General features: G+C 40.2%; 1 long non-coding RNA gene and 1 gene segment (V, D, J or C); both read right to left on the bottom strand.

Moving 5' to 3' along the window:
- LOC107126526 (uncharacterized) overlaps positions 1-27,944 on the bottom strand; it is a 444,698-nt gene that overhangs the window by 229,017 nt on the left and 187,737 nt on the right. The window lies entirely within an intron of this gene.
- On the bottom strand, positions 2,006-3,936 carry LOC141407352 (immunoglobulin heavy variable 4-38-2-like). The segment is given in 4 exon segments: positions 2,006-2,101; positions 3,058-3,491; positions 3,575-3,676; positions 3,864-3,936. Coding segments are annotated over 4 exon segments (705 nt in total).

Genomic DNA, 27,944 nt, shown 5'->3' on the forward strand with positions numbered 1-27,944 from the left:
TAAAACCCAGGGACCATTAAGAACAGAGACAGAAGTTTGAATACTATGAAGTTTTGAGAGACCCAAATTACTGCCTGGACTGATTGGGGAGGATGATCTCTGTAAGCCTTGTGTTTGAAGAGTGTATGGTGGCTTTTGTTATAATGAACAGGTAGCAACAAAGACAGTCAAGGAAAATGAAGGAGGAGGGGAACATGGTCCAAACAGAAGAACAACATAAAGATCTAGAAACTGATATCAATGAAAAGGAAGCATATGGATTACCTGGAAGAAAATTTAAAGTAAATGTTAGAAATATGTTCAATGAGCTAGTGGCATCATGCAAGAACAATGTGAGAATTTTAATAGAGATAAAACATTTAAAAGATGACTAAACAAAAATATTGATACTGAAGAATACAATAAGTCAGACAAAACTTTTAAGAGGATTTTAGACCAGACTAGATCAAGTGATGAAAGAAACAGTAAACTCAAAGAAAGACCATTTGAAATAGTAGAGACAGAGAAGAAAAATTTAAATGAAAGAAATAAAAAAGAGTTAAAGACTTATGAGTCAGGAAGCACAGTGAAAATGAAATTATGCATTCAGGAGTTATGCAAAGATAAGACAAAAGGGGTAGTGAAGGAAGAGGTTGAGAGAGAGACAGAGAGAGAGAGAGACAGAAAGACAGAGCAAGAGAGGCAGAAAGGTTTTTAAAGAAGTAATAGCATTGCAACTTTCTAAATCTGGAGAAGCAAATATTCGTCCACATCCATCAAGCTCTATACATTTTAAATAAGGTAAGCCAAATGAGGAAAATCAGAGATACTTTGAAACCACATTGCTAAAGGAAAGGTTTTTGAAAACAGAAAGTAAAAGAGCGGATTTAGCAGATTTCTCAGCAGAAGATTTTCAGTTCCGAATGGAGAGGAATTATATTTGATAATGTATGGTTTATTGATAGAGATTATTTCTGAGAAATGTATTTCTAGTCAATGTCATCATTGTGCAAGCATCATAGGGAGAATTTACACAAACCTACAACGAATATCCTGCTACACACAGACTATGTGGAATAGCACAATATTTCCACACAACTAACCTGTACAGAGTGTTACTGCACCAAACACTGCAGGGAACTGAAATGCTGTGGTAAGTATCTCTCTATCTAAACACATCTAACTATGGAACATCCTTAGTGAAAATACGGTATTAATATGTGGTCTATTGCTAACTGAATCATTGTTAGGTGGCCCAAGACTGTATTCAAATTGCTGGGGGAAAAAGAATGAAAAACACACAAAACTCTGCCAACTAAGAAACTTTACCATGTAAATCTTTTTGTAAAATAAAGGATAGGTAAGATCTTTCCCAGAGAAGCAAAACCTAAAGGAGTTCTTCAACACTGGGCCTGCCTTAAACACCAAAGGGTCTCAACCAGGTCTGCAGAATAATGACATAGCTGCATCAGCTCCATTCTGGCCTCTGCCATGTGATAGTTTTGTGTGAACTTTCTTTCTGCTCTCTCAGGACGATTTTTCTCTCTCATCTTCTAACTCCATTCTCCGTTTAATTCTCAGTTTGTTGAAAAGATTCATATTTATCTAAGAACATTATAAACTTCGGGAAAAAACGTCATCTTAAACTCAACAAATTTAATTACCTGTCTTCACGGATACCCACCTGTTCTTTTCTTGTTTTCCTATGGGATATGGCCCTTGTTTCTAATTCAGTCCAGTCCTTAATTACATATGCATGATGCATCCAACCATCACACACCCAGGACCATCTTGGAGAAAGGTACCCTACCATCTGCCTCATCCGCCTTCATGTGCACAGTGGCCATTCCTTCAGCTGTTGTATGTGCTTTAGGGCTTTCCATTTAAAAGTGTATTCCACTATCCCCCAAATAAAGTTCCTGGACCTCAAAAAGTGATGTGCATTGGGGGTATTGACAGCAAATATTCATTGAAAGTCTCTTCTTCCCTTGGTAATTGAGGAAGACTGGGAAGAAGGGAACAAAACTCAGACCTCATGTAGCTCCTCATTTAGCAACAGATTCAGTGCAAATTTAGAAAGTGGAAGACATAGAGTGATGTTGGTGTGGTTTTCTGTGGCATACTAAGGAGACAGCAAAAGATGGTCAGTGGTCAGTCTCCATCCAGCTGGTATCCATTGTCCAGTAGTTAGGTCATAAGAAAAGATAAAAGACAACTTTTGTGACAAAGCCCCAGGGGCTTCATTAAAACACTTTGCCCAGAAATTGGTCAACAGGGACATGACAAGTTTTTATATCACAGCTATTATTTTTTGCCTACTTTATGTAGAAATCTGAGAGATGTGCCCACCTTCAGGGGGCTGATTCTCCATCCAGGGGACAGCACTAACAGAGTTATGAGTTATGTGGTATTAGTCTGTCTGGGTCTTCCTAAGAAGACAACACGGAGTGGGTGGCTTAAACAACAAATATTGATTTTCTTACAATTCTGAAGTCTGAATGTTGAAGATCAAGGTGCTGGCAGGGTTGATTCTTGGTGCGGCTTCTTCCTGGCATGCACTGGGGCACCTTCTAATACACTGCGTCTCCCCATGGCCTCTTCTCTGCGTGCACGTGAAAAGTGAGAGGTCTCTGGTGTCTCTTCCTCTTCTTATAAAGACAGCACGTCTATTGCATTAATTTCTCACACTTCTGACCACATTTAACCTTAATTGTATCATTAAAATTCCAATCTAGATCCATTGAATTTAAGGTTTCAGCATAAGAATTCCAAAGAGGCCATAATTCAATTGATGACACAATCCAAGAAATGGTGAGAAGCATTAGAATAGATATATTTTTAATCACTAAGCAATAATGGGCCATGCAGGAACTTGTAGGAAAGTTCCTAGTAATCGGTGAAACCTCAATTGTAAGACGAAAACGTGCCTTCCTCCTTTCTTTTCTGGCAGAAGAATGTGAGGAAGCAGAACCACAGATATCAAAGAAAGAGGAGCCCTGGGGACAGCTGAGGTGCTGGTGAGGAGGGAGAGCACTGAGCAGATGAGGAAGCCCCGCCCTCCCTGCACCTGCTCCTGACCCGGCCTCCTGCTCTGTGGGCCCCGCGCGCCCCCTGCTGGTCCTGAGCGGCACCTGCGCCCGCCCCCTCCGCCTCCCTGCAGGGAGGTTTGTGTCTGGGCTCACACTCACCTCCCCTCACTGTGTCTCTCGCACAGTAATACACGGCCGTGTCCGCGGCGGTCACAGAGCTCAGTTTCAGGGAGAACTGGTTCTTGGACGTGTCTTTTGAAATGGTGACTCGACTCTTGAGGGAGGGGCTGTAGTTGGTGCTCCCACTACTACCATGGATATACCCAATCCACTCCAGCCCCTTCCCTGGGGGCTGGCGGATCCAGCTCCAGTCATAACCACTGCTGATGGAGTAACCAGAGACAGCGCAGGTGAGGGACAGGGTCTCCGAAGGCTTCACCACTGCTGGGCCCGACTCTTGCAGCTGCACCTGGGACAGGACCCCTGTGAACAGAGAGACCCACAGTGAGCCCTGGGATCAGAGATAGCCTCCCATACCGTCATATCTGCATCCCCGAGACACTGACATCTAGGAGCTGCCACCAGGAGGAGGAAGAACCACAGGTGCTTCATGTTCTTGCACAGGAGGTCCATGACTCTCAGAAAGCATTTCCCATGTGAGCAGGACCCTGAATTTAAGGAAATGTGTGGTGGTTTCCTGCGGGTGCCTAAGTGAGGATTTGCATGTGGGTGGTGCCTTTGTATGGAGAGGTGAAAAGGGATGAGGGAGGCCCCAGACTTTGGGGCTCACCCTGAGATGAGGATGCTGGCTATGCCCTCTGAGAACTCAGTTCTCTTCCTGGGGCCTCCCCTCACCAAGCCCAGAGTCCTCTCCTTCCAGGTAGGGAGATGTGCTCAAGGAACTGGTCTGGGAGATGAGTGTGATCATGGATCAAGGACAGATTTTGGAATAGGTTCAATGCTGTTTTACCCGTGAAGATTTATATGAAACCAACCAAACATCCAGGTTATCTAAATTGTCAAATCTCCATTCAAAATATTAAGGCAGTAGCTAAATATATTCGTCACAGTGAATTTATATAAACCTACATCCATGCAATGTTTATTGTAATTCAGAATATCCATCATGGTTAGAGGGAATATATCTGTCCCAGAGAGTGCGTCATAAAAAAGAAAAAGAAATCGGAGACCTTCCATTTTGTGAACGTTTGAAGTTTGGAATTCTGTCTGCAATCACAGGAGAAGGTAGTGGGATGTTTCTCCAACCATGTCAATGTGTGATGCTGAGAATATGGCCTGACCTTTATACAATTCTATGTGAATAGATGTAGATTGGTGATCACAGTGGCAATTTCAATCAAAAACGATAATAGGTCAGCACAGGAGCATAGTCTCATCATCAAGATTAGTGCAATCGGCTTTCCTGGGAACAAGAGAAGACATCTGTGAGCCCTCCCCTCTGAGAGCACAAGGAACTCTGGTTCTTCCCTGACAGGTCACACTTCTGAAACTTGGCTGGACAATGACATTCAAGTCCAGAGTCATCACCCACATATTTATCATTTCAGATACACCTGTGTCTGAAAGACTTTCTCCTTCGTTGAATTGCATGAACATACCTTAGTGTTTGCGGTATTGCAACTTGGGCATTTGACATTAGTTTGGTGATTTATATAATAAATAATCTATATCCATGGATGTGGATAACAGGAGAGTCATCAGAAGTTGGGTGTGTTTCAACATCAGGACAAACCTGGGCTCTCTTGTTAGGGCTGAACAAGTGAGCTGACCTGTGGGACAACAGAGGGAAAGACACAGAGCCAACATCCAGAGCCAGGTGAGCTCCTGACCTACCAGGTGGTCTCTGGACATTTTGTTTAAACAGATCCAGAAAGACCTTCCTCACCTTCAGGAGAATCATGAACACTGAGGGAAATTGAGATAAATTTTTATTTACAGAGAATAATTCATAGGCTTGTAGACATCTATGTGGGTGTGTACAGGATTGCTAGGATACGCTCATACACAGAACAGAAGAAATAATTCTATTTCATGGAATCAAAACCAAAGAGCTTCTGAATTGGTAGGTATTCTTTGCCGCAAATGTGTCAGGTCACTAGATCATGTTATGATGCTGAGGGTAACACTTCCCAACCTTGTCCTGGAGACAAAATGCAAATGAGTAAAGATTCAAGTGAGATTCCTTTGAAAAATACAAGTAATGAACAGACGAAAAAATATGAACCATTATGTAATGAGTACTAATGAAATGAAACAATAAATTCCATGTTGAGGTGACGGGGAAGTTCCATCTCACAGCTCACTTTCACCTTTATGGCTACCGAGTGCCCCCTGCAGCCCAGCTCCCACCCTCAAGTGAAGTTTCTGTCTGAGCTCTGTGAGTGAGCTGGAGTCATTGTGAGCCACTCAGAAAAGTAGTTGATTCTACTTCTTCAAACGGGAATTTAAACCATCAACTCCTCACCTTAGCCAGTCTATTTTTGTAACTGTGCGTGATCCTTGGGAATGCAGTCACCATTTCTTTCATAATGAGAGTTGACTGTGCCATCAAGGTAACAGGAAGATGTGTAAATTTAAAGTCTGGGTCCATAAAACACTGGATTATCAAAGCCTGGAGCCAATCACATTCTGTCATCTTGCTTAATTAGTTGTGAATTTGTTTTCAGTTGTTTAGTTCAAGTTCCCACAACTAACTTTCTCATAAAATAGTCATATACGATAATCTTGAGATATTAAAATGAATAAAAAATCACTAATTTCAAAATGAAACCAACTTCCAGAAGAGATGAAAATTCCTTTGTGGTGAAGGGTGTGAAGGGTGTGAAGGGTGTGAAGGGTGGAGACATGTTTGAATACTGAGGTTGTGTTCACAATTGTATTATTTTAATTAGGGAATTTCTGTACATCCCTTATACTTATTAGAAACTCCCATTGAGAACCTTGATGTAATGTAATTAGTTGATGGGTCACACAAAAACAATGAAGTTGAAGGTTACTGAGCAGGACTTGCTATTGCAACTTTAGCTTTCCTTTAGAACACATTCCTCTACCTGATGTGAAATTAGCCCAGGTGCACTGATGAGCCTTTTACAGTTAACCAAAGACCAGGAAATGGGCACTCATGTTTGTGGAGCAGAGCATGGCTCTGGGATGCTTTGCAAACAAAGTGGCTTCTCACATCTTCTGGAAAAAGCATCAAAATGGGCAAGGTATCTATCTCTTAGGAGCACCCATCTATCCCATATTCGTGGCTAATATAAAAGTGGAAATTGACTTTACATTTTGACATGTTTTTGCAATGGCTGGTACCTGTTGTTCCTTTCCATGTTTAGTGCTTCCTTTAGGATCTCTTGTAGGGTAGGCCTGACGGTGACAAAATCTCTAAGCATTTGCTTATCTGTAAAGAATTTTATTTCTCCTTCACTTATGAAACTTAGTTCTGTTGGATATGAAATTCTGGGTTGAAAATCCTTTTCTTTAAGAATGTTGAATATTGGCACTCACTCTCTTCTGGCTTGTAGAGTTTCTACTGAGAGATCTGCTGTTAGTCTGATGGGTTTCCCTTTATGTGTAACCTGACCTTTCTCTCTGGCTGCCCTTAACATTTTTTCCTTCATTTCAACTTTGGTGAATCTGACAATTATGTGTCTTGGAGTTGTTCTTCTCGAGAAGTATCATAGTGGCGTTGTTCCATTGTACATACATTGTACAATTGTACAGTGGAACATTGTGGCATGCTTGAACATATTGTTTTATTCTAAACATCACTCTTCATTAAATAAAGTCATTTTTATTACAGGATAAATGTTATCATACAAGATTCTTTCTCATATAATTTTTTTAACTTTCCTTATCGAAAATACTTCTCTATTTCTGTAACTTTCTTTAAGTCTTTCTTATTTACTGGTTATGTTTATGATGTTTTATAAGAAATCTTTGAATTAAAGAAGTTCTTTTTGTAAGATCAAATTGTTTTTAAAAATAAGTTTTTATAGTATATATTTTTTAAAACAATTAGTAATGACTTAAACATTTAGTCAATATTTATTACTTAATTAAACTTTACATTTTAAAATTGTAGAACAAGTTTATGCAAAAGGTTCATTACATTTACCTAGTTTATTTTTAAGGAGTTTACCTAGATTATTTACAAAAGCTATAATACTCACACTTTAAAGTCTTTTCCTTGTTAACCATGTTATAACCCATGAATTTCATGTATTTACCTAAGTAAAAATCTTATGTTTAATTAAATGATTGTTTTTCTAACAACTATTTACCTGTTTTTTATTAAAACAACAATATTAAACATATTATTTGCCAAACAACAAAAATCATTCTGGCTTTAACTAGGTTTATAATTTTATAATCTTTATAAAAAATTTGCACACCATATAATATCTAGCTGTGATTTTAAATAGAAAATCACTTGATCAATTAATATAAACAATAAGGTAAACTGATAATTCTGAAAATATCTCTAATTTTGCTTTAACAATGATTTTAAAGCCAGCTCATTTACTAACTATTAATTTATGTCACAGGTACTTAAAATTTATTTAGGGCTCCTTTATTTAAAAATAGTTACTTATTTTAAAGTCAATTTTGTACCTTGTAGCCACAATGCATAACGACATATATATACATACATATTAACACATACATACCAGCACACATTCACACTAATACAAAGATACTAGAGCTTTTACTTCAAAACTCCAGCTATGGAATATTAATAAAAACTCAGCAGTTGTTTTTAAAAAGGGGTAAGACGTAAACAGTGGTTGTTAATTTAAAACCAGTAGAAATGCCCTGTAAACAGGAAAACAAAATAATCTAAAGCAAAAAACATATCCTCATCTTTCTTTATAAACTTCACAAAAATTTCATTATACTCTCTTACTATTCTAATGTTTAGAAACCTTAATTCACAGTGAGAAACCTCGGATTACTTAATATGACATGGCTTTGAGATTTTAAATTACTGAAGATAATTATGAGATTCTATTTACCAAATTAATATTTGTAAAGCAATGTAAACTTTAAAGCTGACTCTAATAAAAGATGCATATTTTCTTTACAAAGTGTTTCATTAAACAGACTTGACTTGATTGTTGGTCTTTGAAACACAGCTTGATTAGATTATTGGCCTTAGAGTGCAGCCATTTAAGAAAAAGGGACAAGAAAGGATGCAGTTTTTAGTGCATTAACTGCAATTGTGTATGCAAATGTGCAAAGAAATGAGTAGCCTTCTATAGTAATGACCATTTCCTGTAAACTGTCCTCAGCCACCCCTAACATAGCTTTCAAAGCCACCCTAACATCGCAGCTTTCACTCACTTGTGCACACACCAAGAATAAATCCTCTCACAATACTATGTAATTCTGGCAGCCTCCAAAGCCAAAAACATTACATAATACAAGAAAGCAGAGTTTTATACTTGAGAAAAATCTGCCAATGATTGAATCCACAAAGGAAGCAGGAAAACTCCCAACAGCTTAGTGTCCAGATCCAAAAGGAACCCTCATCCTCCTCCCTGTCCCAACCCAGGGACCTGATGTGGAGCTGCCTCCTAAGGGAGCAGTGTTGTCCTCAGTGCCTCCAGCCACCCCTCCCCCCCACCACCGTGTCCTCAGTGTTCCCTGGTGTTCTGAGCACCCCGTGGTGTCCTAAGCTCCCCCTGGTGTCCTGAGAGCCCCCTGCTGTCCTGAACACACCCTGGTGTCCTGAGCACCTCCTGGTTTCTGAGATTCCCCTGGTTTTCTGATCACCCCCTGTAGCTCTTGTACATGAGCACTCCCTGGTATCCTGAGCACCTCCTGGAGGTCCTGAGAATCCCCTGGTGACCTGAGCCCTCCCTGGTGGTTTGGAGAGCCCCCAGGTGTCCTGAGTGCCCCCTAATGTCCTGAGCACCTCCTGGAGGTCCTGAGAATACCCTGGTGACCTGAGCTCTCCCTCGTGGTTTGGAGAGCCCCCAGGTGTCCTCAGTACCCCCTAATATCCTGAGCACCTCCTGGTGTGCTGAGTGCCCCCTGATGGTTCTGAGTGTCTTCTGATGTCTTGCGTGGCCCCTGGTGATTTGGAGCGCCCCCTGGCGTCCCGGGTGCCCCCTGGTGGTTTTGAGTGCCCCCTGCTGTCCCGAGCGCCCCCTGATGTTCTGACTGACCCCTGGCTGTTCTGAGGACCCCCTAGTGTCCTGAGCTCCCCCTGGTGTCCTGAGTGCTCCCTAGTGGTTCTTAACACCCTGATGTCCTGAGCACCTCCCGGTGATTCTAAGCGCCCCCTGGTGTCCTGAGCGTCCCCTAGTGGTTTTGAGTGTCCCCTGGTGTTCTGAGCGCCCCCTGGGGGTTCTGAGCACCCCATGGTGTCCTGAGAGCTCCCTGGTTTCCTGAGCAACCCCTGGTGATGCTGAGCAGCATACCATGCTGTCCCCTCCTTTTTCCCTGCAGGGAGGCTTGGGTCTGATCTCACGCAGATGTTTCCTCTCTGTGTCCCTCACAGGAATACAGAGACTTTTCCTGAGCTCTCAGGTAAATCATCTTTTTTTTTTTTTTTTAATACATTATGTTGTAGGGTACATGTGCAGAATGTGCAGGTTTGTTACATACGTATACATATGCCATGTTGGTGTGCTGCACCCATTAACTCGTCATTTACATTAGGTATATTTCCTAATGCTATTCCTCCCCCCTCCCCCCTCCCCCCACCCCACAATAGGCCCTGGTGTGTGATATTCCCTTTCCTGTGTCCAAGTGATCTCATTGTTCAATTCCCACCTATGAGTGAGAACATGCAGTGCATGATTTTCTGTTCTTGCAATAGTTTGCTGAGAATGATGGTTTCCAGCTGCATCCATGTCCCTACAAAGGACATGAACTCATCCTGTTTTATGGCTGCATAGTATTCCATGGTGTATATGTACCACATTTTCTTAATACAGTCTGTCATTGATGGACATTTGGGTTGATTCCAAGTCTTTGCTATTGTGAATAGTGCCGCAATAAACATATGTGTGCATGTGTCTTTATAGGAGCATGATTTATGATCCTTTGGGTATATACCCAGTAATGGGATGGCTGGGTCAAATGGTATTTCTAGTTCTAGATCCTTGAGGAATTGCCACACTGTCTTCCACAATGGTTGAACTAGTTTACAGTCCCACCAACAGTGTAAAAGCGTTCCTATTTCTCCACTTCCTCTCCAGCGCCTGTTATTTCCTGACTTTTTAATGATTGCCATTCTAACTGGTGTGAGATGGTATCTCGTTGTGGTTTTGATTTGCATTTATCTGATGGTAGTGATGATGAGCCTTTTTTCAGGTGTCTTTTGGCTGCATAAATATCTTCTTTTGAGAAGTGTCTGTTCATATCCTTTGCTCACTTTTTGATGGGTTTGTTTGTTTTTTTCTCGTAAATTTGTTTGAGTTCTTTGTAGGTTCTGGATATCAGTCCTTTATCAGATGAGTAGATTGCAAAAATTTTCTCCCATTCTGTAGGTTGCCTGTTCACTGTGATGGTAGTTTCTTTTGCTGTGCAGAAGCTCTTTAGTTTAATTAGATCCCATTTGTCAATTTTGGCTTTTGTTGCCACTGCTTTTGGTGTTTTAGATATGAAGTCCTTGCCCATGCCTATGTCCTGAGTGGTATTGTCTAGGTTTTCTTCTAGGGTTTTTATGGTTTTAGGTCTAACATTTAAGTCTCTAATCCATCTTGAATTAATTTTTTGTATAAGGAGTAACGAAGGCATCCCGTTTTGGCTTTCTACCTATGGTTGCCAGTTTTCCCAGCACCATTTCTTAAATAGGGAATCCTTTCCCCATTTCTTGTTTCTGTCAGGTTTGTCAAAGATGAGATGGTTGTAGATGTGTGGTATTATTTCTGAGGACTCTGTTCGGATCCATTTGTCTATATATCTGTTTTGGTACCAGTACCATGCTGTTTTGGTTACTGTAGCTTTGTAGTATAGTTTGAAGTCAGGTAGCGTGATGCCTCCACTGTGTCCCTCACAGTAATGCAGGGGCTTTTCCTGAGCTCTCAGGTTAATCATCTTAAAAGAGATTTTCTGATAAGAGCATCTCTGAGGAATGTTAATCTTCTTTGTACTCAAGGAGAGTCTCATTGGGAACTTCCACTTAAATTACTTCTGTTATTACCCACACCAATTGCTCTTATGAAGACTGCTGGACCAAGCTTATGCTGTTTTCATTGAAAGTGAATCCAGAGGCTTTGCTGAAAGGTCTGAGAATTCTTGGTCTATAGTATTTCTCTGTGTGACTCCACCAGTTAACTTCACAGGGGACTTCTGCACACACAGAGGCAACAGCTGAGCCTGATCCATGGGGAATATGAATATTGAGAGTGATGACAAGAGAAGCTCAGATCAGCACAGACCCCATTGTGTGGACACTGAGGAAGAGCACAGATGTGGGGTGGCTCGTCACCAGGGCCTGCAGGAACAGGGGATGAGGTGCTTTTCATTTTCAGGGGAGGGACCTCATTTCCATGTCTTTCTCCCTGGGGACATGAGTGCACTATTCATCAGGGCTCATCCCATCTCTGTCTCTGGATTCCAGAGAGGGCAGGGTCAATGGATTCCTGGGACTGGATTTTCAGGTTGATCTGCCCATTACTCTTTTTCTCATATGTGGACCCCGTTAGGGCATCTTTATAGTATCAATGTTTATCACCAGTAAAAATACATAAATAAATCTTACCCAGAGGAAATGGAATCCTGCCTGTAGGCTGTGTAATTAGAGCTGTAAGCCCCTGTCGTCTACAATAAAGAAAAATCTTCAGTTAGAGTTTAAAAAATGACAATTTCTACAAATTGTCAGAGCTGGAGTCCATAATTACCTCTATCCTGAGCTCATTTTACCACACAACTTTTCAGTGTCCGATATATGTGCTTGTCTGAGGAAAATTCAATGTGGGGACATGTTTGCTTATCTGAGGGAAGAGTTCACATGAGGAAAGGTGTGCTTGTCTGAGGGAAGAGTTAACATGAGGATGCGTGTGTTTGTCCAAGGGAAAGGTCCACGTGGGGACAGGTGTGTGTATTGACTGATAGTAAATGCCCATTCAGAGACAGTGTGTGCCTGAACTGAGCTAAAGTTTAAGGGAAATCTTTCTTGGCCAAGGGAAGATGCGAATCATCTGGATTATTTGCTTGTCAGGAGGGAAACTTGACTGCACATGAACCTGATTAAAGTCTCATGTGAATGGAAACATGCGCAAATGGAGAAAGTTACTTCATTCTTTGTTGCCTGCATCTCATGCAATTCCCTCCCCACACTGTGTAAAGTTATTAGATATTTTGCTTTTATACTCTCTGCATTTTACCCTCGGGTTCATGATGTGCTAAATCATTCTGTAAGTTGTATATATTTCGATTCACACTTTACATCATAAAATTGCGAGACTTAACAAATTGTGTCATGTGTTCACTACCACAGATCATAAAAACGTTTCACTGTTTGTAAAAAGTGCCTGTTTCTCATAATGCATACCCTCTCTCTAAATTTCTAGAAAACTCTCATATATTTATATGATCTACAGTTTTGTCTTTTACAAAATGTCAAATAAAAAGTGCACAGTATATTTGAAATAACCTCACTGAAGAAAGTGGCACATACAATTTCTCACCTAGATAACTTTGGAAATTAAGGTGCTTTGTAAATCAAAGTATAAAGAAACTGCACTTAAACACTGTATTCTAGTTGATAAACATGCTTGAAACAGGGGGACAAGTTAACAATTCTAATACCACTGTGCAGATATCCTGAACTTGTACAACTCATTAAATGAATGGCGTATGGTGGGAGGGGGTTTCTCACTTTGCAGTTGGTGGTTATGCACAGGAAAGGAAGGAGGGCTAGAAACATTCATGTGGCATCATAGTAGATTGTAGATTCCAGTGTTTTCTAAAGTTTGGTATAATAAAAGTACAGAAGATAAGGCACAGAAATAGTTCAGATGTGCATGTACACATGGGTTAATATACACTGCATATTTTCCAGGGCTGTTAGCTTAGAGATACTAGAAACACTGACACCACATTAACAACACACACCCATTATCACAATTTTGTATTTTAATGTAATTCTTTAATATGAGGAACCTGAAATCCTTGGAGAAATAACAGATTCTATGTATAGAGAAGATAGTAAAGAAAATGAGCTTGGAATTTCTTGTGAGACCAGGACAAAGGAACATGTTCAAAAACAAAAGGATGGGGTGTGCTGTGAAGAAACAGAACCCAAACTAAATGAGCTCACAGGACCTAAAAAAGCTGTGGTGATTTGAGCAATAAAATGAATAATGTAACATCAAATTTTCTCCATAGTGAAAAATAAATGTTAATGAACCAACACTATTATTAACAGATAATTAAACTTTTAAAAAGTTGAAAGAAAGACATTTTTCATGCAGAAGAATTTCAAACATCTTAAGTTAATAATCCTCCCATAAAGTAGGTGAAATTTAAAGAATTATGCTGTGATTGTGGCCAGAGATTAGAGACAAAAGTTTTTCTGTTAGAGTTGAATTTGTAATTAGTTTTAGAATAATACCAGAAGTATAATCTATGGAAAAATAAAATTATTTTATCCAAGTTTATACACACATGCACACACACACCTAAATGTGTATATACATATATATATGTGTGTATATGAACATTTTTCTGCCACAGACACTGATGAAGCAGTGAAAAGACAACTACAGACTTGGAGAATACACTTCCAAATCACATATTTGTTAAATGGCTTTATGTTAACTTGGTAAATGTATTTTATATTGGGCATGTAAGGAAACATACAACGGATAAAAAGAAAACAGTTAAATTAAAAATGAGTAGAATATCAAAATTGACACTTCATCATAATTATACAAAAATAATTAAATATAAAATTTTAATTAGAGATGTGCATTTAAACAACAATGGGATACCACTAATAATCTAGTAGAATGGTTAAAATACACAATATTCATAGTGCCAAATGGCAATAAGAATGAGGAAGAACCGAGATCTATCATGCATTGCTGGCATGAGCCCCAAGTCATAACTGCACACTATGGAAAACATTAAAACATTTTGATATTTCATATAATGCACGTAAATGGAGAGACAAAATGTGATCTCGCAGCTGTGTTCCAAAATATTTACAACACGGATTCAAAAACTCATGCTCACACTAGTATCTTCAGAGCAATTCCTATATCAGTTCTATTAATTTCATTGTTTCCTACTCCTTGAATTTCGCTTACACAGTAAATATTGTACGGAAAATTTCTCAAATAATTAGAGTGCATACACATTTCTCTTGTTCCTTTTCTTCAATGACTTAACCTCACTTTCTAAGAAAGTCTACAATCAAATAATCCCTGTCATCTCCTCATGCCCAGCACAACTCTCCCCTCCCTCAGGCCCTCAGACTCTCTCAGGCTGTGGGTTTCCACACTGTGTGTCGTGCAGAGTAATACACGGCTGTGTCCTCAGATCTCAGGCTGCTCAGTTCCGTGTAGGCTGTGCTCTTGGACGTGTCCCTGGTCATAGTGAGTCTGTCCTTAAACTTCTGCGTGTAGACTCGGTTACCATTGCTAGGGTTGTTCCATCCCATCCACTTAAGCCCTTGTCCAGGGGCCTGTTGTGCCCAGTGTATGCTGTAGCTTGTGATGATGAACCCAGAAAATTACAGAGACCTTCACTGAGGCCCAAGCTTCCTCACCTCAGCCCCAGACTGCACCAGGCACCTGGGAGTGGGCACCTGTGGAGAGGACACAGAAGAGTGGATAGAATTCTTTTTGACTGAAAAGAGTTCCCCTCTCATCTCAGGGAATAGGTGTTCCTTTACCTATTGTTGCTGCCACCAAAAAAACGATCTTCTCTTCCCAGTCCATGGTGAGAAGCTGAGCTCTCAGGGGTTTCTCTAGAGGAGGGATTGGTTGTTGGATGATGCTCTCAAGGCACAGACATCCAGTGGATGTCAGGTTACTTACTTCAGTGGATCTCAGCATATTTGCATATTCATGAGGCAGAACATTTTGTAGCTCAAAGCCTGATCCATGATAAGAAAGGGAAGGTAAATGACACATTGGCCTTATGAGTGAGATGCAGATGGTCTGAGCCCTAATCCTGTTTGATGAAATGCATGTCCTGCTCCATTTATGAATGTTTGTGGACAGAGGTCCTTTCACTGAAGAATAAGCCCCCTCAGAGCACCCTCCTCACTATGAACTTTCATTGTATAAGTGTAGAGATTGCCTGGAAGATTTCTGGAACCATCCCTTTCCATGACACTGAGAAGAGGCCTTGGCCCTATTCTGGACCTGTCAGGCACCGGCACAGCTCACTGGTGATCTGAGACAGTGACTGCTGATCTCCTATATGAGTGTCCAGCAGGTCCCTCTGAGATCCGCTGGGTACTCCTGATCCAGTGACTCTAGCACCTGCCCTGCGTCTGATTCCCCAGGATCTTCAGTGGAAGTAGTCTTGGTTTAGAGGTTTGCCGTGGGATGTGTAATTAGAGCTGATTTTCTCATCTCAGGAACAATAGGAATCAGAAGTTGAAACACTAGTTTGGAGTTCTTTATGAACTCACTGCTCCCAATATAATTCTCAAGGAATACGTGTTTTTAATAATTTTGGGTTAATTTTGAACTCCATTTGTTAGTATTTTATGAAGTATTTACATACTTTCAGTTCATATCCATAAATCCTCATTTTTACATATTGATTTCTGACTCACTTGGTAAGTGCCCCGGCCACACTCCAAGATCCACCACTGCCCTGTCACTCACACAATGTAGGCAACATTACTTAACACTGAAATCTGAATTTCTTATTCATAGAAATATAGTGGCTACCACAATTCTGTATCCATTAAATTAGTAAGACCATTCCTATTCTTCATATTCTCACTATTAAGATATTAATAATCCCAGAAGCCCACTTTAAAAATAGTTCTCATTGCCTTAAATTGTATGAATGGTTCAGATATCAGCAACTTGTTGAACTCGTATTTTAGCTTTTTTTTCTGACAAAGGAAGACTCAGTCCATCAAAGGAAACCTTCTCAGCAGCCTCCTGTGCACCTGCTCCAGGGCTGGAACCTGTGTTGTGTGGCTCCTGAGTGACTCTCCAGCCCAGCCCTTGCCTTGCAAGGAGGTTCCAGTTGGGGCTCACAAAACATTTACCCCCAGCTTCTCCAGCCCAACATGAAATGGCTTTGTTCTGGTTTAGAATACTCTTTCAGTGACACCATATGCTGCTGACACCACTTCTTGAAACAATTGATTAGCCTTACTAAACCTGTTGAACTCTGCAGGGGGAACCAAAGCAAAGATTATATGATGAAGGAGGAAGCTCCTTCTCTGAAGCTCTGGATTCACTTCATTAGTGGATCCAAAATGAATATAGAAACTTACAGGAGTTTGGGGAGTGACGTGTTTCTTCAATGGGCTCCTGCAGTTGAATGTTGCACCTGAGAATACCAGCAGGTCTAGATACATTCAGATGACACCCCACTCCATATCCACTATTCCAATAACACACATTTTCCCTTCTTCCTATGTTGTAGCTTATAGGAAGTGCCACCTACACTGACACTTGGCCCATGTATCTGACTTTTTCCCCTACAGGTCTAAAGCAAACAGGTTACCAGGGGATACTTGGGAAATGCGTGCAGGTTGTTTTTTTCATTTCCTCAGCTAGGAATCCAGCAAAGGCTTCATGATAACAGAAGCTGAGGTCAGTCAGGGAGTTTTCAAGACCTTGGTCTTAAAAATGGTGATATCAGAGGCTTCAGATTCCTCTATTGTCTTGTCTCACTCTCTGCCATTTTCCATTAGTTTCCCTACGTTCTCCTCAGATAGAGTCTGTGCATTGCCACACTTGCATCTTTAATCCAGAGCCATCATCCTGGTGAGAATGGATTGTGCAGTGCGGGGAAGCACTGCCTGTTCTGACCACGGAAACTAGAGACGCGATTGGCATCCTCTTCTGGGCTGTGACCTTGACCAGGCGTCACCGGGGCAAAAGCTCATTTTTGGCAGTTAATCCCTTTTGTGGTTTCAGCATCCCTGGACTATTTACTCACTTCTTACCCCTACTGGCTAACTTTGCTCATTTGTATAATAATGGAAGGAGGGAAGAAAAATCTGGAAGGGAAGATTTGTCTTCGTTCACATCAGATAAATTTCTGGAAAAGTCCTTCCCTGTAGAAGCTCCTGAAGCAGGTTCCTGGTATGTTTCTCAGTAATTCATCATCTGCAATTCTCATCCATAGGAAATGCATTTGGATTTCATTTTTTAGAATCCTGAGGTTTCTGGAGAGAAAGTAGAGAAACTTTAGAAGTGAAAGACCCTCTGGAACTGTTGCATTTACCGAGTCCACATCTGTCTTTCAGATGTCTATAGTGCTTGTCATGTAGTGCCCTCATATCTTGCGGCTTCTGCAACCTCTGTTCCAGTTAAGCAAGTGTCAACTGCCATTTTAGGCATGTCCGTCTATCCAGTTTTTGGAGTGGGTAAGATTTCTTGCTACTTCCGTTATTTAAGAGATTCCAAAAAGTGTTGATATTCAGATTATGCAGATTTCTTTTGACATAGAAATGAGGTTGATGAATTTTATAATCTACATTATGGAGCCTAAACCAAAAGTACAATCAAGGGTCACCTCAGATGTGTTACTGGAGACAGAATTCTGATCTCATTACATATAAGTGGTACCTGGTCTGACGTACATGAACAGGCAAGGAAACAGAAAAAGGACATGGCACAACGTTTATGAAAAAGACTCAGCAATTTTAATTTTCTTCTGAGGAAGCTGAAATTGTGCAAGTAAAACAGTGTGACTGGACACGTCTCAGGTGAAGTTGTGTTCTGGAAAGTATCTCCAGTCCTGGGCTGGATCCAGTAGGTGCACTCAGGCCCCAAATCCTAAAGCAGCGACTTGTATTCCTTAAACAGATGATATTCCAATGAGAAAGCTGTTCTCAGGTGAGCTGCAGAGCAGGGAGGAGGAGACGGAGGTGTCCTTGGCTTCCCAGCATTGCTGAAACTTGAAGACCAAGGCCACCTCCTCATAGGTGGAGCAGAGATCCACCTATGAGTACATCACATCGGCTCTGTCTTCAGGAATCTTGGGCTGTGGGGGAGGTGAAGGAATGTGATTTATTGCTTTCTGCTAACGCAATGTGCTTCAGAGAAAATGAATTGAAATTTTAATAAATATGCTTTTTGCCATAATATGCGAGAGAATACGAATAATTCATATCGATGCAAGTGGTCACTTCAGAGCTGGCAGAAGGAGGAAGTGCACAACTGAGAGAAGGAAGCGCCCTACCCCAGGAAGCAGGTGCGGTAAGACCATCCCCTGAGAACTGCCCTCTAGATGCCATGTGTCAGTGGAACCTGGGCTCGTGCCTGGGACCTGGTGCGTAGTGTGGAGAGCAGAGCACAGCTCCATTCCTCCTCACTGTGTGACCTAGGATGTGACCTCTTCCTCTGAGCTTCATTCTAACTAGGTGTAATAACAGCAGTAACTTAACCTGTAAACTTTCCGGTAAGAGCCAGTGATGATCAGAATTGTTATCACTGTAGTTGCCCGATCCCTCAAATATCATAAAAATACCTGTGTGACCCCTTGTCTCAGACCTCAGATGACCACCTCGCAGAGAGCACACCTGCTTTGTTTCTGTCACAAACGTGGTATTAGAACTGGAAACTATGTGTACCTTGTTATAGAATTTATATCTTAGTTATGTTACATTGGATGAAGTTAGAATTTTAAGTGACAGAATTTTAGGTGGTGGGATGTCTAAGCAAACTGTCGATGGTGTGTCTTCATTTCTCCTTGCTTATTATAGATAATGTGAGAGGAGAGAGAAAAATTAAAGAGAAAACTATTGACTAATAGTCAGGTGTTTGATAAACAAAGGAGATTTTCACATCTTCTGGAAACCCCATTAAATTAAATAAATTAAATATCTTTAAGACACTTTTCCACATTCTACATGCATGTCTAATACAGATTTAGATTTAAATACACAGAGAGAACACAGAAAATGGAAATTCAGCAACAGATCATTTTGCCAAATAGGCAGATTTAAACTAGTTTTTAATTTTACCTAAATACTCAAAGAATAAACCCCAGATTCAAATAACAAATGATAAAATTTCAGTGTTTAGTGACTGGTTGAGAAAAGCTTGAACTAACATTATTTTGATGAATCATACATCAATAATGAAACTTTGTCCAGTGGTCCAAATTTTCAAGGGGCTGCTTGAGTAAATAGTTTCTACCTCTCTTACCTGTGATTTCTGGCAAATTCTATCATCTTCTAAAACCCAGGGACCATTAAGAACAGAGTCAGAAATTTGAATACTACGAAGTTTTGAGAGACCCAAATTACTGCCTGGACTGATTGGTGAGGATGATCTCTATAAGCCTCATCTTTGAAGAGTGTATGGTGGCTTTTGTTATGATGAACAGGTAGCAACAAAGACAGTCAAGGAAAATGAAGGAGGAGGGGAACATGGTCCAAATAGAAGAACAACATAAAGATCTAGAAACTGATATCAATGAAAAGGAAGCATATGGATTATCTGGAAGAAAATTTAAAGTAAATGTTAGAAACATGTTCAGTGAGCTACTGGCATCATGCAAGAACAATATGAAAATTTTAATAGAGATAAAACATTTAAAAGATGACTAAACAAAAATATTGATGCTGAAGAATACAATAAGTCAGACAAAATGTTTAAGAGGATTTTAGACCAGACTAGATCAAGTAATAGAAGAAACAGTAAACTCAAAGAAAGTTCATTTGAAATAGTATAGACAGAGAGGAAAAACTTAAATGAAGGAAATAAAAAAGAGTTAAAGACTTATGAGTCAGGAAGCACAGTGAAAATGAAATTATGCATTGAGGAGTTATGCAAACTAAGACAAAAGGGATAGTGAAGGAATAGGGTGAGAGAGAGACAGAGAGAGAGTGACAGAGCAAGAGAGGCAGAAAGGTTTTTAAAGAAGTAACAGCATAGCAACTTTCTAAATCTGGAGAAGCAAATATTCGTCCACATCCATCAAGCTCTATACATTTTAAAGAAGGTAAACCAAATGGGAAAAATCAGATAGTTAGAAACCACATTGCTAAAAGAAAGGTTTTTGAAAACAGAAAGTAAAAGAGCAGATTTAGCAGATTTCTCAGCAGAAGATTTTCAGTTCCGAATGGAGAGGAATTATATTAGATAATGTATGGTTTATTGATAGAGATTATTTCTGAGAAATGTATTTCTAGTCAATGTCATCGTGTGCAAGCATCATAGGGAGAACTTACACAAACCTACAAGGAATATCCTACTACACATAGACTATGTGGAATTGCACAATGTTTCCAGACAAGTAACCTGTACAACATGTTACTGCACCAAACACTGTAGGGAACTGAAATGCCGTGGTAAGTATCTCTCTATCAAACACATCTAAATATGGAACATCCTTAGTGAAAATACAGTATTACAATGTTATGTGGCCACAAACATATATGTGGTCTATTGTTGACTGAATCATTGTTAGGTGGCCCATGACTGTATTCAAATTGCTGGGGGGAAAAAACTGAAAAACAAACAAAACTCTGCCAACCAAGAAACTTTACCATGTAAATCTTTTTGTAAAATAAAGGATAGGTAGGACCTTTCCCAGAAAAGCAGAACCTGAAGGAGTTCCTCAACACTGGGCCTGCCTTAAACACCAAAGGGTCTCAACTAGGTCTGCAGAATAATGACATAGCTGCATCAGCTCCATTCTGGCCTCTGCCGTGTGACAGTTTTTTGTGAATTTTCTTTCTGCTCTCTCAGGACGTTTTTTCTCTCTCATCTTCTAACTCCATCCTCCTTTTAATTCTCAGTTTGTTGAAAAGATTCATATTTAGCTAGGAACATTATAAACTTCGGAAAAAAATTTCATCTTAAACTGAACAAATTTAATTACCTGTCTTCACGGATGCCCACCTGTTCTTTTCTTGTTTTCCTATGGGATATGGCCCTTGTTTCTAATTCAGTCCAGTCCTTAATTCCATATGCATGAGGCATCCAACCATCACACACCCAGGACCATCTTGGAGGAAGGTACCCTACCATTTGTCTCATCAGCCTTCAGGTGCACAGTGGCCATTCCTTCAACTGTTGTATGTGCTTTAGGGCTTTCCATTTAATACTGTATTTCACTATCCCCCATACAAAGTTCCTAGACCTTAAAGATTGATGTGGTGTTGGGGGCATTGACAGCCAAATTTCATTGAAAATCTCTTCTGCCCTTGGTAATTGAAGATGACAGGGAAGAAGGGAACAAAACTCAGACCTCATGTAGCTCCTCATTGAGCAATAGATTCAGTGCAAATTTAGAAAGTGGAAGACATTGAGTAATGTTGGTGTGGTTTTCTGTGGCATACTAAGGAGACAGTAGAAGATGATCAGTGGTCAGTCTCCATCCAGCTGGTACCCATTGTCCATTAGTTAGGTCATAAGAAAAGATAAAAGACAACTTTTGTGACAAAGCCCCAGGGGCTTCATTAAAACACTTTACCCAGAAATCGGTCAACAGGGACATGACAAGTTTTTACATCACAGCTACTATTTTTTGCCTACTTTATATAGAAATCTGAGAGATGTGCCCAGGGGCTGATTCTCCATCCAGGGGACAGCGCTAACAGTGTTATGAGTTATGTGTTATTAGTCTGTCTGGGTCTTCCTAAGAAGACAACACGGAGTGGGTGGCTTAAACAACAAATATTGATTTTCTTACAATTCTGAAATCTAAATGTTGAAGATCAAGTTGCTGGCAGGGTTGGTTCTTGGTGCGGCTTCTTCCTGGCATGCACTGGGGCACCTTCTAACACACTGCGTCTCCCCATGGCCTCTTCTCTGCGTGCACGTGAAAAGTGAGAGGTCTCTGGTGTCTCTTCCTCTTCTTATAAAGACAGCACATCTATTGCATTAGGTTCTCACACTTCTGACCACATTTAACCTTAATTGTATCATTAAAATTCCAATCTAGATCCATTGAATTTAAGGTTTCAGCATATGAATTTTAAAGAGGGCACAATTCGATTGATGACACAAACCAAGAGATGGTGAGAAGCATTAGAATATATATATTTTTAATCACTAAGCAATAATGGGCCATGCAGGAACTTGTAGGAAAGTTTCTAGTAATCGGTGAAACTTCAATTGTAAGAGGAAAATGTGTCTTCCTCCTTTCTTTTCTGGCAGAAGAATGTGAGGAAGCAGAACCACAGATATCAAAGAAAGAGGAGCCCTGGGGACAGCTGAGGTGCTGGTGAGGAGGGAGAGCACTGAGCAGATGAGGAAGCCCCGCCCTCCCTGCACCTGCTCCTGACCCGGCCTCCTGCTCTGTGGTCCCCGCGCGCCCCCTGCTGGTCCTGAGCGGCACCTGCGCCCGCCCCCTCCGCCTCCCTGCAGGGAGGTTTGTGTCTGGGCTCACACACACCTCCCCTCACTGTGTGTCTCGCACAGTAATACACGGCCGTGTCCGCGGCGGTCACAGAGCTCAGCTTCAGGGAGAGCTGGTTCTTGGACGTGTCTACTGACACGGTGACTCGACTCTTCAGGGAGGGGTTGTAGTTGGTGCTACCACCACTACCATAGATACACCCAATCCACTCCAGTCCCTTCCCTGGGGGCTGGCGGATCCAGCTCCAGTCATAACCACTGCTGATGGAGCCACCAGAGACAGCGCAGGTGAGGGACAGGGTCTCCGAAGGCTTCACCAGTCCTGGGCCCGACTCCTGCAGCTGCACCTGGGACAGGACCCCTGTGAACAGAGAGACCCACAGTGAGCCCTGGGATCAGAGACAGCCTCCCATATCGTCATATCTGCATCCCCGAGACACTCACATCTGGGAGCTGCCACCAGGAGGAGGAAGAACCACAGGTGCTTCATGTTCTTGCACAGGAGGTCCGTGACTCTCAGAGAGCATTTCCCATGTGAGCAGGACCCTGAATTTAAGGAAATGTGTGGTGGTTTCCTGTGGGTGCCTAAGTGAGGATTTGCATGTCGGTGGTGCCTTTGTATGGAGAGGTGAAAAGGGATGAGGGAGGCCCCTTTCTTTGGGGCTCACCCTGAGAGGAGGATGCTGGCTGTGCCCTGTAAGAACTCAGTTCTCTTCCTAGGGCCTCCCCTCACCAAGCCCAGAGTCCTCTTCTTCCAGGTAGGGAGATGTACTCAAGGAGCTGGTCTGGGAGATGAGTGTGATCCTGGATCGAGGACAGATTTTGGAATAGGTTCCATGCTGTTCTACCCATGAAGATTTATGTGAAACCAACCAAACATCCAGGTTATCTAAATTGTCAAATCTCCATTCAAAACATTAGGTCAGCAGCTAAATATATTAGTCACAGTGAATTTATACAAACCTACATCCATGCAATGTTTATTGTAATTCAGAATATCCATCATGGTTAGAGGGAATATATCTGTCCCAGAGAGTGCATCATTAAAAAAAAAAAAGAAATCTGAGACCTTCCCTTTCGTGAACGTTTGAAGTTTGGGATTCTGTCTGCAATCTCAGGAGAAGGTAGTGGGATGTATCTCCAACCATGTAAATGTGTGATTCAGACAATGTGGCCTGACCTTTATATACTTCTGTGTGAACAGATGTAGATTGGGGATCACAGTGACAATTTCAGTCAAAAACTATACTAGGTCAGCTCAGGAGCATAGTCTCATCGTCAAGATTAGTGCAATCGGCTTTCCTGGGAACAAGAGAGGACATCTGTGAGCCCTCCCCTCTGAGAGCACAAGGAACTCTGGTTCTTCCCTGACAGGTCACACTTCTGAAACATGGCTGGACAATGACACTCAAGCTCAGAGTCGTCACCCACATATTTATCATTTCAGGTACACCTGTGTCTGAAAGACTTTCTCCTTCATCGAATTGCATGAACATACCTTAGAGTGTGCGGTATTGCAACTTGGGCATTTGACATTAGTTTGGTGAATTATATAATAAATAATCTATCCCCATGGATGTGGGTAATAGGAGAGTCATCAGAAGTTGGGTGTGTTTCAACATCAGGACAAACCTGGGCTCTCTTGTTAGAACTGAACAAGTGAGCTGACCTGTGGGACAACAGAGGGAAAGACACAGAGCCAACATCCAGAGCCAGGTGAGCTCCTGACCTACCAGGTGGTCTCTGGACATTTTGTTTAAACAGATCCAGAAAGACCTTCCTCACCTTCAGGAGAATCATGAACATTGAGGGAAATTGAGATAAATTTTTATTTACAGAGAATAATTCATAGGCTTATAGACATCTATGTGGGTGTGTACAGGATTGCTAGGATATGCTCATACACAGAACAGAAGAAATAATTCTCTTTCATGGAAAGAAAACCAAAGAGCTTCTGAATTGGTAGGTATTCTTTGCCACAAATGTGTCAGGTCACTAGATCATGTTATGATGCTGGAGGTAACACTTCCCAACCTTGTCCTGGAGACAAAATGCAAAAGAGTAAAGATTCAAGTGAGATTCCTTTGAAAAATACAAGTAATGAACAGACCAAAAAATATGAACCATTATGTAAGCAGTGCTAATGAAATGAAACAATAAATTCCATGTTGAGGTGACGGGGAAGTTCCATCTCAGAGCTCATTTTCACCTTTATGGCTACCGAGTGCCCCCTGCGGCCCAGCTCCCACCCTCAAGTGAAGTTTCTGTCTGAGCTCTGTGAGTGAGCTGGAGTCATTGTGAGCCACTCAGAAAAGTAGTTGATTCTACTTCTTCAAATGGGAATTTAAACCATCAACTCCTCACCTTAGCCAGTCTATTTCTGTAACTGTGCATGACCCTTGGGAATGCAGTCACCATTTCTTTCATAATGAGAGTTGACTGTGCCATGAAGATAATAAGAAGATGGGTAAATTTACAGTGTGGGTACATAAACTGCTGAATTATCAAAACCTGGAGCCAATCACATTCTGTCATCTTGCTTAATTAGTTGTGAATTTGTTTTCAGTTGTTTAGTTCAAGTTCCCACAACTAACTTTCTCATAAAATAGTCATATATGATAATCTTGAGATATTAAAATGAAAAAAAATCCCTAATTTCAAAATGAAACCAACTTCCAGAAGAGATGAAAATTCCTTTGTGGTGAAGGGTGTGAAGGGTGTGAAGGGTGGACACATGGTTGAATACTGAGGTTGTGTTCACAATTGTATTATTTTAATTAGGGAACTTCTGTACATTCCTTATAGTTCTTAGAATCTCCCATTGAGAACCTTGATGTAATGTAATTAGTTGATGGGTCACACAAAAACAATGAAGCTGAAGGTTACTGAGCAGGACTTGCTATTGCAACTTCAGCTTTCCTTTAGAACACATTCCTCTACCTGATGTGAAATTCTCCCAGGTGCACTGATGAGCGTTTTACAGTTAACCAAAGACCAGGAAATGGGCACTCATGTGTGTGGAGCAGTGCATGGCTCTGGGATGCTTTGCAAACAAAGTGGCTTCTCACATCTTCTGGAAAACCCATCAAAATGGGCAAGTTATGGATCTCTTAGGAGCACCCATCTATCCCACACTCATGGCTAATATAAAAGTGGAAATTGACTTTAATTTTGACATATTTTTTCAATGGCTGGTACCTGTTGTTCCTTTCCATGTTTAGTGCTTCCTTTAGGATCTCTTGTAGGGCAGGCCTGATGGTGACAAAATCTCTAAGTATTTGCTTGTCTGTAAAGAATTTTATTTCTCCTTCACTTATGAAACTTAGTTTGGTTGGATATGAAATTCTGGGTTGAAAATCTTTTTCTTTAAGAATGTTGAATATTGGCTCTTACTCTGTTCTGGCTTGGAGAGTTTCTGCCGAGAGATCTGCTGTTAGTCTGATGGACTTCCCTTTGTGGGTAACCCAACCTTTCTCTCTGGCTGCCCTTAACATTTTTTCCTTCATTTCAACTTTGGTGAATCTGACAATCATGTGTCTTGGAGTTGTTCTTCTCGAGGAGTTGTTCTTCTCGTGGCGTTATTCCATTGTGCATACACTGTACAATGGAACATTGTGGCATGCTTGAACATATTGTTTTATTCTAAACATCACTCTTCCTTAAATAAAGTCATTTTTATTATACGATAAATGTTATCATACAAGATTCTTTCTCATATAATTTTTTAACTTTCCTTATCGAAAATACTTCTCTATTTCTGTAAGTTTCTTTAAATCTTTCTTATTTACTGGTTATGTTTATGATGTTTTATAAGAAATCTTTGACTTAAAGAAGTTCTTTTTGTAAGAACAAATTTTTTTAAAAAATAATTTTTTATTCTATATATTTTTTAAAACAATTAGTAATGACTTAAACATTTAGTCAATATTTATTACTTAATTAAACTTTACATTTTTAAATTGTAGATCAAGTTTATGCAAAAGGTTTATTACATTTACCTAGTTTATTTTTAAGGAGTTTACCTAGATTATTTACGAAAGCTATAATACACTTTAAAGTCTTTTCCTTGTTAACCATGTTATAACCCATGAATTTCATGTATTTACCTAAGTAAAAATCTTATGTTTAATTAAATGATTGTTTTTCTAATAACTATTTACCTGTTTTTTATTAAAACACCAACATTAAACATATTATTTGCCAAACAACAAAAATCATTCTGGCTTTAACTAGGTTTATAATTTTAAAATCTTTATAAAAAATTTGCACACCATATAATATCTAGCTGTGATTTTAAATAGAAAATCACTTGATCAATTAATATAAACAATAAGGTAAACTGATAATTCTGAAAATATCTCTAATTTTGCTTTAACAATGATTTTAAACCAGCTCATTTATTAAATATTAATTTATGTCACAGGTACTTAAAATGTATTTAGGGCTCCTTTATTTAAAAATAGTTACTTATTTTAAAGGCAATTTTGTACCTTGTAGCCACAACGCATAACAACATATATATACAAACATATTAACACATACATACCAGCACACATTCACACTAATACAAAGATACTAGAGCTTTTACTTCAAAACTCCAGCTATGGAATATTAATAAAAACACAGCAGTTGTTTTTAAAAAGGGGTGAGACGTAAACAGTGGTTGTTAATTTAAAACCAGTAGAAATGCCCTGTAAACTGGAAAACAAAATATTTTAAAGCAAAAAACATATCCTCATCTTTCTTTATAAACTTCACAAAAATTTCATTATACTCTCTTATTATTCTAATGTTTAGAAACCTTAATTCACAGTGAGAAACCTCGGATTACTTAATATGACATGGCTTTGAGATTTTAAATTACTGAAGATAATTATGAGATTCTATTTACCAAATTAATATTTGTAAAACAATGTAAACTTTAAAGCTGACTAATAAAAGATGCATATTTTCTTTACAAAGTGTTTCATTAAACAGACTTCACTTGATTGGTGGTCTTTGAAACACAGCTCGATTAGATTATTGGCCTTAGACTGGAGCCATTTAAGAAAAAGGGACAAGAAAGGATGCAGTTTTTAGTGCATTAACTGCAATTGTGTATGCAAATGTGCAAAGAAATGAGTAGCCTTCTATAGTAATGACCATTTCCTGTAAACTGTCCTCAGCCACTCCTAACACAGCTTTCAAAGCCATTCCTAACATCGCAGCTTTCATTCACTTGTGCACACACCAAGAATAAATCCTCTCATAATACTGTGTAATTCTGGCAGCCTCCAAAGCCAAAAACATTACATGATACAAAAAAGCAGAGTTTTATACCTGAGAAGAATCTGCCAATGATTGAATCCACAAAGGAAGCAGGAAAACTCCCAACAGGTTAGTGTCCAGATCCAAAAGGAACCCTCATCCTCCTCCCTGCCCCAACCCAGGGACTTGATGTGGA

The sequence above is a fragment of the Macaca fascicularis genome, chromosome 7, assembly GCF_037993035.2.
Source record: "Macaca fascicularis isolate 582-1 chromosome 7, T2T-MFA8v1.1".
Classification (NCBI taxonomy): domain Eukaryota; kingdom Metazoa; phylum Chordata; class Mammalia; order Primates; family Cercopithecidae; genus Macaca; species Macaca fascicularis.